The sequence below is a fragment of the Muntiacus reevesi genome, chromosome 22 (assembly GCF_963930625.1).
Source record: "Muntiacus reevesi chromosome 22, mMunRee1.1, whole genome shotgun sequence".
NCBI lineage: Eukaryota > Metazoa > Chordata > Mammalia > Artiodactyla > Cervidae > Muntiacus > Muntiacus reevesi.
The window spans coordinates 26519242-26532787 of record NC_089270.1 but is presented as its reverse complement, the minus strand read 5'-3'; the positions used below and the strand labels follow the sequence as shown (position 1 = coordinate 26532787).

Below are 13546 nucleotides of genomic sequence, written 5' to 3'. Positions count from 1 at the left end.
GAAGACTCTTGAGAGTCCCTTGGACTTCAAGGAGATCTAACTAGTCTATCCTAATGGAAATCAGTCCTGAATCTTCATTGGAAGGACTGATGCTGAAGCTGAAACTCTAATACTTTGGCGACCTCATGTGATGAGCTGACTCATTTGAAAAGACCCTGATGCTGGGAAAGATTGAAGGCAGGAGGAGAAGGGGACGACAGAGGATGAGATGGTTGGATGGCATCACCGACTCAATGAACATGAGTTTGGGTAAACTCCAGGAGTTGGTGATGGACAGGGAGGCCTGGCATGCTGCAGTCCGTGGGTTCGCAAAGAGTCGGACACAACTGAGCGACTGAACTGAACTGATTGACATTTCTCCAAGCAATCTTGATTCCAGTCTGTACTTTATCCAGCAAGGGATTTCTCATGATATACTCTGTATATAAGTTAAATAAGCAGGGTGACAATATACAGCCTTGATGTACTTCTTTCCCAATTTGGAACCAGTCTGTTGTTTCATGTCCAGTTCAAATTGTTTCTTCTTGACCTGCATACAGGTTTCTCGGGAGGCAGGTAAGGTGGTATTTCCATCTTTTTTAGAGAGTTTTCCACGCTTTGTTGTGATCCATACAGTCAAAGGCTTTAGCATCGTCAATGAAATAGATGTTTTTCTGGAACTCTCTTGCGTTTTCTATGAGCCAACAGATGTCAGCAATTTGATCTCTAGTTCCTCTGCCTTTTCTAAATCCAGCTTGAGCATCTGGAAGTTCTCAGTCCACGTACTGTTGAAGCCTTTGCTAGTGTGTGAGATGAGTGCAATTGTGCGATAGTTTGAACATTCTCTGGCACTGCCTTTCTTTGGGATTGGAATGAAAACTGACCTTTTTCAGTCCTGTGGCTACTGCTGTTTTCCAAATTTACTGGCATACTGAATACTTAAACAGCCTCATCTTTTAGGAATTGAAATAGCTCAGCTGGAATTCCATCACCTTCACTAGCTTTGTTCATAGTGATGCTTCCTAAGGCCCACTTAACTTTGCACTCCAAAATACCTGGTTCTAGGTAAGTGATCACACCATTGTGGTTCTCTGGGTCATTAAGATCTTTTTTGTATAGTTCTTCTGTGTATTCTTGCCACCTCTTCTTAATATCTTCTGCTTCTGTTAGGCCCATACCATTTCTGTCCTTTATTGTGCCCATATTTGCATTAAATGTTCCCTTGGTATCTCTAATTTTCTTGAAGAGATCTCTAGTCTTTTCCATTCTATTGTTTTCCTCTATTTTAGGAATCAGTGAACCAAAATGGACCAGAATGGGTGAATTTAATTCAGGTGACCATTATATCTATACTGTGGACAAGAATCCCTTAGAAGAAATGGAGTAGCCATTAGAGTCAACAAAAGAGAAATGCAGTACCTAGGGCAAACTCAAAACAGAAGAATGATCGCTATAAGTCTCCAAGGCTAAGCCTTCAATATCACAGTAATCCAAGTCTATGCTCCAACACTAATGCTGAAGAAGCTGAACACTTCTATGAAGACCTACAAGACCTTCTAGAACACCAAAAAATGATGTCATTTTCATCACAGGGAACTGGAAGGTAAAAGTAGAAATTCAAGAGATCTCTGGAGTAGCAAGAAAATTTGGCCATGGAGTACAAAATAAAGCAGGGAAAAGCCTAACAAAGAGCTTTGCCAAGAGAATGCACTGGTCATAGCAAACACCCTCTTCTGACAACACAAGAGACCACTCTACACATGGACACACCTGATGATCAATACTGAAATCAGATTGATTATATTCTTTGCAGCCAAAGATGGAAAAGTTCTATACCGTCAGCAAAAACTAGACTGGGAGCTGACTTGACTCTGATCATGAACTTCTTATTGAAAATTCAGACTTAAATTGAAAAAAGTAGGGAAAGTAGCCATTTAGGTATGAAAGTGAAGTCGCTCAGTCGTGTCCAACTCTTTGCGACCCCACAGACTGACTATAGCCTACCAGGCTCCTCTGTCCATGGGATTTTCCAGGCAAGAATACTGGAGTGGGTAGCCATTTCCTTCTCCAGAAAATCTTCCAAACACAGGCATTGAACCCCGCATTGTAGGCACACGCTTTACCGTCTCAGTATAACCTAAATCAAATCCCTTACAATTACACAGTAGAAGTGACAAATAGATTCAAGGGATTAGATCCAGCAGACCAAGTGCCTGAAGAACTATGGATGGAGGTTCAAAACACTGTATAGGAGGCAGTATGCAAAACCATCTCCAAGAAAAAGAAATGCAAAAAACTCAAAATGGTCGTCTGAGGAGGCCTTTAAATAGCTGAGGAAAGAGAAGCAAGAAGGGCATTAAATTGAGTATTTATGAAACTACATAAGTTCATATGCAATCATTGCAATAATCACACAGATTATTTAGAAGCTGGGAAGTTTCTCAAAGGCTGATGATGTATGACACATAAAATGCTTATTGAATGATTGTTGAACCAATGTCTTTATGAAAGTTAACATTTTAACTGTAGGACATTGATTAAGAAGTAGCAGCACCAGTGTAGGTGATGTATGATCCCATGCTACTAGGCATTAGCTAAACTTGAAATAGCAGTACTTTAAGTAGGGATGGCTGCATTCCTAATTCATCATCACTGCGTGTGTAATTAATGCTCTGTGGGTATGCATAAGTGACAGAAAGGGAGGCTCTTCTATTACTAGGTCACAGCTCAAGACAAATACAAGAAGCGGCAGCTTCAGATGTCAGATTCCTAATATCAAATAGCATCTGTCTTTTTCTTATATTTTGTGATTACTGAATGATTTTTCAGAGGATGCTGTTGATAAAATTCACACGTGGTATTCTCAATGGGGCATTTTTAGACCAAAAGGTTTTACATAAGCATGATGGACTATAAAAAAGGAAGATGAACAAATGCTTTGGCGATGGAAGCTGGAAGACTGACATACCTGATTTCCTTCTTAATAGGAAAGCAATAATATGCGACATTCTCCTTGGAAAGAGAATCAAAACTATCTGCAAAAGGACGTGAACGCTCTATGCAAATACTCTGAGACTAGAAACTCCAGAAACATGGATTTTAGTGAAAATATATGAAAGCAATGCACATAGAGAAAACACTGTAAATGGAAACTTACATTACCATATGTAAAATAGACAGCCAAAGGGAATTTGCTGTATGGCTCAGGAAACTCAAACAGGGGCCCTGTATCAACCTTGGGGGTAGGGTGGGGAGGGAGATGGAAGGGTTCAAAAGGGAGGGGATATACGTATACCTATGGCTGATTCATGTTGAGGCTTGACAGAAAACAACAAAATTCTGTAAAGAAATTATCCTTCAATTAAAAAATAAATTAATTAAAAAAAAGAAAAAGAAACACTACTTTCAGTGAACCAGATGTTGCTATGGGTAAAAGCAATACAGTGTGATGATGGTGAAAGAGTTGGTGTTGCCTGGAGTCAGGCTGCTTGGTTTGAATTCTGTCTCCTGTTGTTCATGAGCTGAAGGGCCTTGAACAAATTCCTCAGTCTTTCTGCCTTAGTCTCATCTGTAAAATAGAAATAAAAATGTACTCACCTCACAGGGTTATTTAGGGGAATAAATAAGCAATTATATTTTAAACTACCTAACGAGTTAAAAACGTTAGGTATATAAATGCTACCGTTATTATTATTAGGCACATTCTGATTTAGATTTAAAAACAAATATCCACTACTTTCATGTTCCTTCCCACCTATAGTTCTGAATCAAAACAGAACCACAAGCAAGATACTGTCTTTTAGTGAATTCACTCATCTAATCACTCAGCCATCCACACAACTCACTGTTCAAATGGTATGTAAATTTTTACATGTTTTGGAATCATTTTTGGTTTAAGAAAACTCAAATTATCAGGCCAGTTAATGAAAAATTATAGTTTACTATTAATTAGACTTTAAAACTTGCTAAATTTTTACTTTCTTCTACCTCTGCATATATCGGAAGAAACACAAGGACATTTTCCTTTCTGAATTTTCAAAGTAATCCTCCGATAAGAATGGATTAGTCCAGAAGACAATGACTTTTTAAAAAAATCTATGATAAGACATATTTAAACAAAGAGAGGATCACTACATTCAATATAAGTTCCTCCTTTCTCTACTTGGTCCCTAATAGGATACAATATGAATAAATGAATCAATGAAAAAGCATGGCAGTTGGTTAATTTTCAGTCAAGGAGAAAAGCTAGGGGACTTCCCTGGTGGTCCAGTGGCTAAGACCCCATGCTCTCAGTGCAGGGGGCCCCGGGTTCAGTCCCTGGTCAGAGACCTAGATCAAAATGCCACACCTAAGAATTTGCATGCCACAACTAAGATCTGGCCCAGCCAAATAAGTAAATACTTTTCTTAAAAAACGAGAAAAGCTAAACAGTCACAGTTCCACAGAGACTACAAGGAAATATGGAGCCTAGAATTTTGCTTGGAAATGTGTGTTTTGTTTGTACTTTATAAGATACTATTTAATCTACATTTAAATAATTATCATGAAAGACATAAATTCTTCATTCAAGTGGAACTTGCTAAGGTATGATTCGTATTTGGCTAAACTTAGAACAAAACCTTTTTTTTTTTTCAAAAGTTACCATGACACAACGGAATTCACATTCCAGGACTCATATTTTATATATTAAATTTAATAGCTTTATCTCAAACACTTTTCTATATTTTTCAACACCTTTATTGTTAAAAAAAGCAACCTATGACTGATTCATGTTCCTGTTTGACAGAAAAAAATAAAATTCTGGAAAGCAATCATCCTTCAATTAAAAAATAAATAAATTTTTTAAAATACATTATTTTTAAAAAAGCAATCTAATACCACTCCATGGCAGTGGTTCTTGCTAAGGATTACCTAACAAAAAATTATAAACATTTTGTTATATAAAAGCTAATTCACTGAAGTAGGTATGCTCTGTTGTTAGTTTGAAAATCATTAATTTCATAATAAAGAAGTGCCAGTTGCAGTCCCAAAGAAGCAAGTGATGGGAGAAGAATTATGAAGTTTCATCTGTTCTTGTCTAAGGCTAAATGCTAGCTTTTGGGTCTGGTCCAGGGCTCGATCTGGCTACGGTGTGTAGTAGGTTTACACCTGATATCAGTTTAGGGCCTGTGTATGCAGTTTAGGATGTGTGGATGATGCCAGTCCAGGGCTTCCTAATTCTGCTAAGGGGACCCCTTTTAATGCCACACAGCCCCATCTGACAGAGGTAATATGCTTGTTATGTATCAATTAAAATACATGTACCAGCAAGCCACCTTGGATTCATTATTAATTTAAAATGAATACACTTTAACAATCACAATCCTCAATACATTTAAAAAACAGTATGAGATAGATATCAGACTATAAATATTATTTACATTTACTAAGTTTTTGAGAAAAAATCCCCAAACCGCTTGGGTTGGGAATTGCTGACCTGGTTGATGTCTTAAAGTCACTGCCAGTTGGAAAATTCTATACAACTTGATCATTTCCTTGATTGCCAAACTGTCCTGCCTGAAATGTGTTGGGGGCCTTTAAGAGGAATTATGATCATGCTTGATACTATGTTTATACATTTAAATAAAATATTAATGAAAATGGTTCCCAATTATCAAAAAAAAAAAAACAAGACTGTTCTGCGGAGGCAGCGGCCGGTCTTCCCTGATGTGTCATGACAGAGTCATTCTTGAAAGCTAATGGCTAGAAAATTGGGTAAACATAAAACCAATAAAGAGAAGATTTCTTCACACCACGTGAAATCAGCTTGTAGAGGAGCACATTGCTGTGGAAAATTTTGGGAGAAGCACAGGGATTTTTTCATGATGATGGTATCTCCTGCTTGCAGGCATCAGCTACGAAATGAAAAAAATTCCTCCCCAGATATCAATACCAAAGAGCTGACTGTTGTCGCGTGACCCCATTTTTTCCAATCTGTTCCCACCCCATCCTTCTTTTGCGTACACACCACGACACTGTATTTACTGAAATATGACATAAATTAGGACTAAGACAGTCTTCTTCCTGTCACTGTTTGTAAGTACTTGACAGCGGCCGCTGTGCAAAATAATGACATACTTCCAGCTGAGCCCTCATTCTTTCCACTGAATTCTGCTTTAGCTTTTCAGACACTTGAGGGCTAGTTCTTTTCCAGATCCAGTTTGTAAAACAAAAACCATCATGAACCAGCTGTCCCTTTTCCCAATTCTAACTTACCAAATTTGTGATCCCTAGCAATGTTCCATAAAGCTAACCCACCTCCAGGATTATCTTTCTTGGTTCCATTTATTCTTTTAGAAGAGAGCAATTGACAAGTTACTTACTGCTTGTTTGCTTGCTGGGTTCAGAAGTTAAACTCAGGAACTCCTGAGGCACAGGAAATCCTACTTGTACCTTACCATACATTCATTCACTTAGCTCCTGAATGCTGACCATCATCCTAACATGCATCTGCATATCATAACAGGCATTTTTAATGCGTGCCAACTCTGTACTAGGTGCTATGGGAAGCACTTTCACTATATTCCTATGAATTAGATACTATTAATATGCCTCGTTTACATATGAGGAAACTGAAAGTGGTTAAAAAACTTGTCCAAGGATTCACATGCAAACAGTCTAAATCCAGCACCCAAGATCTTAACCACTGTGGGAAAGAGGAAACATTTGCTTCCAACATCAGTAAAGGACATCATCGATATGAAGGAAAATGAGTAGGAAACAAGGAAGGGAGAGAGGGAAGAAGGGAGGAAGGAAGGAAGGAAGAAAGAATGAAAAGAAAGGAAGAAAGAAAAAAAGAAAAAGGAAGAAAGAAAAAAGGAAAGGAATAACAAAGATAAAAGAAAAGTGAGGAGTTAGCAACATATTAGATTTCATTTTCTATTCAAGTATGCTGTCAGTATGTCAGGGAAGTTCGGGCTTCCCTGGTAGCTCAGCTGGTAAAGAATCCTCCTGCAATGCAGGAGACCTGGGTTTGATCCCTGGGTTGGGAAGATCCCCTGGTGGCGGACATGGCAACTCACTCCAGTATTATAGCCTGGTAGGCTATAGTCCATGGGGTCGCAAAGAGTCGGACACAACTGAACAACTAAACACGTCACAGCATACGCTGTCAGTACTGCTATATTAATTCACTGTTTTTAGGACCTACAGGATAAATTCAACAACAAGAAAGGCAATTCATTCATTCATGCAGATCCAAAGACAGGACTGACAAACTAGAAAAGTTAATTCAAAGTAGTTTCATCAGGTGCAAAGTAACCATCTAAAATTCTATATCTAGTCTAGCGGAAAGATAAACAACACAAGCTGTGACAGATCAGAATGGAGAGAGAGGCCCCAGCAATCCAGGCCTTTGAGGAGAACCATGAAAGTGAATAGGCTTGACCAGCTCCATTTCTCCAAACTGGGACTCCGCTGGCTCAGGGAGGACAGTGGGAATAAGAAAAGGCAGAGTGAGTTTCCCAGTCTGACTGCGGCTAGACAGCTTGTCTGGTGAACTAGCAGGAGTTGAAGTGGAGTCTGTTGAGTTCACAAGTGTGTCTGGCCTTCTCCAAAAGGCAATGGGAAGTCATTGAAAGATTTTGTACAGAACGGTGACAGCATGAAGGCAAAATTCAGGGAAGTTAAATTCACAGCAGTAGGTTGATCGATGGGGGAAGCATCATTTAGGGGCTTTTCTTCATGATCACTACATTTGGAAGCCTTAAATGCTCGCTGCACGCTGGAAGCAGAGGGGCTGCAAAGGAAAGTGTAGACACACACACACACACACACACACACACACACGGACACACCTCTGGACGGTGGCGGGTGTGAATACAAGGAGCTACAGACAAATTTCAAGAACGTCCATAAGTCACTAACACATCACACACTCACGCAGCTCTCCAAAAGCACGAACTGGGAGCTCCAGCCCTGGCCGAGGGACTGACTCAAGCTAACGCCCGTCACCCAGAGCAACCCAAACCACCCACCATCCGGGAGGCAGGTGACCCCACAAACCAACCCTTCTGGTCCACGCTCCCCATCGCCTCCCGCGGGAGCCAGGGAGGGAGCTGGAAAAGTTTGGGGAGTAGTCCCCGGCTCGCGAGAAGGGCATTTTCTCATTCCTCGGTCCCTCTCAGGTGTTCAGAGAGGGAGGATGACGTCCGGACCGTCCTCCGGCCCCTCCTCCCCCGGGCCGATTATGAAACTGCGGGCACTGTGTACCTCACCCCGCTCGCTCGTGAGACTCGGGCCACTCCCCAGACTAATAAAGGTCGCAGCGCGAGGCCGTGGAGCTCACTTGCCAGACACGGGCCGGGTGTCCCAGGGACGCGTGGCCCCCGTCGCTCCAGCCGCCGCCGCCGCCGCCGCCCCGCCGGACGCCTCCCGCAGCCGCCGCAGCCCCCGCGCCCCCGCGCACGCTCACCGGGAGGAGGATGGAGCCGCGCCGCGCCCGCCGGGTCCCCACGCTGCTGCTCGTCCTGGGTGAGTCCGCCGCCCCCTGCCCGACGCAGAGGACGAGACTCGGGCGGCCCGGGGGGCACTTGTCACTTTCCACCCGACTCCAGCGTCCTCCACTTCCAGCCACGTCTCTCCTTAGGCGGCGAGTCCGGTCCTTCCCTCGCGCCGCGGATGGAATGGGATGGGGTAGGGGAGCGGGCAGCGGTGTTCAACGTGCCTTTCGCTGATCAAGGAACTTGGGCTGTGTGTTCTGCGTGAATTAATACAGCTCCGTATTGGGGGAAATAAAAAGTTGAAAAGACTTTTTTTCCCCCCTTAGGAAAATCTGACAGTTCTAAGAAATCCAAAGACAAGGGAAAACTGCGCTGAGGGCGGGGACAGGAGGCGGGAGTAGAGACTAGACCCGCGCCTATAAAGACTTTGGGGAAAGAAAAGCGGTTTCCTCCCGCCTGGCCTTTAGTTTTCTAAATTGAGCGGGCTTCAGCTTCCTGGGGCGCTGGCGGGCGCCGGCGCCGGCTTCGCTGCAGCTCCGGACTCCACCGGTGGAAACGCTGCTCGCTCACCTGGAGCTGCAGGGACACGCGGGCCCTGCCGCTTCCGGCTCCCCGCCCGCCTCCCCTGCCGGCCGCGCGCTCATCACTTGCTGTTAATTACGCTCGGTAGCCGGTAGTGGACACGGCTGAGCGCGCGCGCGCGCACACACACACACACACACACGCACGCACGCACGCACGCGCGCGCGCGAGCGCTGGCTGAGCGTACTTTAATGCCTGCCTTTTATTTGACATAATTCAGGGTTTTGTTTTTTTGTTTTGGATAGACGGGGGAAAATTCCTTAAGTAACTTTACAGGTTTTGAAAAAAAAATCTTGATAATTCCTAAACTTCAAGAAGAGCTCTTATGAAAATTTTCCTAAGGAAATAGAGGTTGCCAATCTCGCGTAATTTCTGGGATTGCAATGAGGCGAATTCCCCTAACTCTACCTGTGCAGGATGTGACAGTTAAATTATTATTTCGACACACCTTATCTTAGGGGTTAGGAGACCTAATGACATGCATACTATGCATACTTGTAACTTACTTGTCCAAGTTCAAGAATATAGGTGGGAACAGGATCTGTGGTTTCTACCAAAACTTCTGAGAATAACTTGCTAGGAGTTTCTCAGTAAATAATGTGGCTTTGCTATCTTTGTTATGAAGTCTTCCTAGAGTTACATGTCAACCTAGAGGTCAGAATAGCTTTACACTTTTTTCCCCACCTCTAAGGTTGCTTTGAACAATGCATGTGTCTGTTCTGGGTCACTCATTGAGTATTCTAATTTGAGACATCAAGATCCTATGAATATCCTGGTTACTACCCACTTAGCTTATGTGTTGTGTGTGTTTTTGTTGTCATAAAAATGCTTAACTCCTTTATTGCATTACTTAATTATAGTTCACCTATTTCATCAGCTGCCAAGCCCATTTCTAAATGAGCTCGGTCAGTTTCTGTTTTCCCAGTTTGTTTAGGTATTTCTCTGCCACTAGGAAAGTTCCTGTTTGAAGTTCTGTATCATATCTCTACACTCTATTCAGGTATGCAAGTCCAATAGTCTTATTCCAAAGCACACGGAAAAAAGACAAGGCCAACTGTTCTTTCTGAAATTGCCATTTCCCCCGGAAACTAAAGATTACCTAGAAATACTTTTCCCAAATATCTATCCTTCAAGAAAAAGAGACATTCATTTGAGTTTTCAGCAAACATTTTATTATTGCCTTTTTTTGTGGAATTTATATGTATTTATGTCTGTGGAAAAAATCCAGACACTTTCATGTCCATCTTCTGCCTCCAACACATGCAGATTTAAATTGCTACACACACCCCACAATCATTTGGTCACTTTTACATTTTATAAATATTTGATATTGACTGTTCCTGAATAAAAAGGAAAAATTTTTATATTGAGTCTGCAATTAATGTTTAGGGTCTCTTGATCTAAAAATCAAACATACTCAAGGATACCTAGATGGGCTTTTGAGCATGCTCCTGAATGACAGATCTAAGACAATTTATCCATACTTCATTGCACAATGATAGAGAGTTGACAGAATAAACATGCTTTCTTGAAATCTGAGAAGCATAGATCTCGGTGAGGCAATGGCTCGCCTTAGAGCTTTCCTTTTGACCCTGAGAGTTTATGAGCTGCCTGGTCTTGGCACAGCCTGAGATGACACATTGTGGGCAGAAACACGATGACAGGCCTCTCCGGTCTGGATTTTGACCCAGGCACCCTAGCTGCCTTCCGCATCATCTTGCCATATAAGCAACTTGGGTAATTGGACTGTGTGGTTCAACCCTGAGACCCAAATTCAGGCTCTGGGGAGGCAGATGCCTCCTGTGAACTAACCATTTTGTGTGAGGGGTGTTTTCCATGTATCCTTTACTCCTTAAAATAACTATATGAGGTCAAGATGATCAGCCCAGTTTGACAAATGAAGAAACCGAGGCCCAGTGATGTCAGATACCTTACAAGGACTTAAAGACAGCAAATGTCAAGGTCATTCTGGGTCAATGTGTAAAGAGCCGGAGGTTCTCAGAGTTAGTTATCAGGAACATAATAAAGTAACTGGTTCTAATAGAGAAGTCCTAGAGTAGTGTGGGGGTTGCTGCAGTGTTTAGGACCTGTTATGGGCACTGGCATATGTGCAAAAACGGTACCTGATGGTATCACTTAAAAAACCAGGCACAGAAAAGATGAGATTATTCCTTTAAGCTCTGCTCAGATATGTTACATTTTTACTTAACCTATATTCAGCATTTTTAATACCTAGGAAATGACTTTATATGAAGCAATCATTGACGTCAGTTGACTGAGACCTTTGTTTCTATTTTTATAGTTTCCTAGATGTATATTTAAGTAAAGCAGTCAAGGAGAAGGAAACCCACATACTTTTTATTCCCTGGATCATTCACAATATTGGGGATTGAATGTAGTGTTGACAAGGGATCAAGGTGGAATCTGCAGCATACTTTATTAACAGTGAGAAAATAGACCTACTTATGTGGTTTTTTAAAAAAGTGCAGTGGTCCCATAGTCACTTTGGAAAACTTGAATTTGAATGTCTTCTGTTGATTTTTGCCCAGGAATCTCCCATGTCCTGGTGAATGATCACCCAGGAGATGCAAATGTCTTGTGAGAAATCCTCTTTAAAGAGACTTTGCATTTAGGTGTGGTCTTCTCATCTGTCAGTCTCCACTCTGAATATAGGCCCATGCAAATTCCCATGGCTGTAACTGCTGTTGGAAACATTCCTTCAGAAGACAATGAGAAGACTCCCCAAAGCTGTAATAGGCCAACTCCTCAGGGAGGAGCACCCTGACAGCCTTGGCCTTGGTATGGCGATTCTGGAACCTTTGGAAAATGAAGTAATACAACAGACTCAGTGTCCTCTGGCAATGCAGTTTATGTTAAGGCTGGATGTCTGGTTTCAGGGCAAATAAAGGTTCAGTGCCTTTCTAAGTTAAAGCATTTATTAACTAGGATACTGTTAATAATACCCAAGACAGCTTGATAATTGTCCAGAAAAAAAGTTAGCTCAATTACTTAGGTCAAAAAGCCTGAATTTTAAACTTGAGGCATGAAAGTGAGTGAAATACAAATCTTTTTGAAAATCCTCAGGATAAGGGGAAAAGCCTCTCTTTCTCATATGTATGTATAAGTGCATATATGTATATGTTTATATACACACATGTGTGTCATACTTTACAGTTTTGCATCGAGACATAGTATATAGAATATAGTTTTAACATTCTGCTTCTTTTATTTCATACTTTTGGAAAAATTTATTCCTCCTTGAGCTTCAGTTTTTTCATCTGTAAAATGGAGATTGTAATAACTATGCTGTTAGGTTATTGTATGTGGATATTATAAATATCATAATATTAAAAATAATGAGAAGCAGTTTTAAAGTTAGCGTTGTTATCAGTAGTACCAAGTGATTTTTTAAGAAAAATGCCTCATTTGATCTTTGCAGCTCTCTTTTAGCCAGGAAAGGTGTTATTTTTCCCAGTTTATAAATGATAAAACACGTTAAAAGAAGTGAGTTACACGGCATGTAAGCTCCTTTTTACATTATGGTGTGCCATCTATTGTAGATGCTCCCAACTCACTTCACTCTTAGTGAAAAGTTCTACTCATCCTTTAAGATTGAAGAAAAGTATCAGGCCTTCTCTGATACCTCCCTCCATCTTTCACCATTGGAAAATAAATGTGCCGTCTGCCCGCCGCCGCCACCCCTTTGCTTCTCTCTGAATCCTCCTGTCCTACCCTTCACATCACACTGTAAGTGTGTATCTGGCCTGTCTTTCCTTACTGATGCTCAGCTTTTCTCATTCACATTGTAACAGACTTATGTGAATCAGTCAATGAATATCATTGGGGGGATGATGAGAATGGTACTCTATTTAGGGTTCTTAGCACTCCGTTTTGACTCAGACTCAGTTCTTTGAAAATGTGTTTGCAAAGTCAAATATTTTGGCTGAACAATAGTTTTTGAAAATTCATTTCTGTTTAATAATAAAGTTGAACACTTTTTCTTCCCTGTTTTCCCTATTTCTGTCTCAACATAGTCTGTATTCAGTGACAGTATGCCTAACAAAATTTAAGTGTATCACACTTTATGTGTGTGGATGGGTGTGTGTGTATGTGTATGTGTGTGTGTGAGAGAGAGAGATGGAGGGAGATTGGGCAATGATATGACTGAATGATGGATAATCAGCAAGAAAAAGTATTACTTTAGAAATGAGAGTAACCTTAATCTAATCTGAATTCTCTCTCTCCTACTCCACCCTGCTCCCCGGTGATATTTTCAGAGTTAAGGAAACCTAGCTGCAGAGAGATAAACAGTATCTGAGCTAGAACTAGCTCCATACCTCACGGATGTGCCGGGAGGGATTTCCAGCCATGGGTCTGTTTACACTATGGACTGGGTAGTTTTTTGTTGTGGACTGTTCTATGCATTGCAGGGCATTTAGCAGCAATCCTGGTCTCTAGCCACTAGATGTCAGCGGCAGCTCTGGTTTTAACAACCCAGAATATTT

General features: G+C 41.4%; 1 protein-coding gene and 1 long non-coding RNA gene across 4 annotated transcripts in view; one reads left to right on the top strand and one right to left on the bottom strand.

Moving 5' to 3' along the window:
• LOC136152948 (uncharacterized) overlaps positions 1–9050 on the bottom strand; it is a 24206-nt gene extending 15156 nt beyond the window's left edge. Inside the window, exon 1 of the long non-coding RNA XR_010660302.1 lies at positions 8432–9050. This is a non-coding gene — a long non-coding RNA (uncharacterized lncRNA). The remainder of the gene's footprint in view (positions 1–8431) is intronic.
• EREG (epiregulin) overlaps positions 8269–13546 on the top strand; it is a 19921-nt gene continuing 14643 nt past the window's right edge. Inside the window, exon 1 of one of the 3 annotated variants that reach the window (XM_065914516.1) lies at positions 8269–8490. In XM_065914516.1, the coding sequence (XP_065770588.1) occupies positions 8442–8490 (49 nt within the window). In that variant the 5' untranslated portion in view covers positions 8269–8441. The remainder of the gene's footprint in view (positions 8491–13546) is intronic. The other 2 variants (XM_065914517.1, XM_065914515.1) reach the window with 2 other exon arrangements.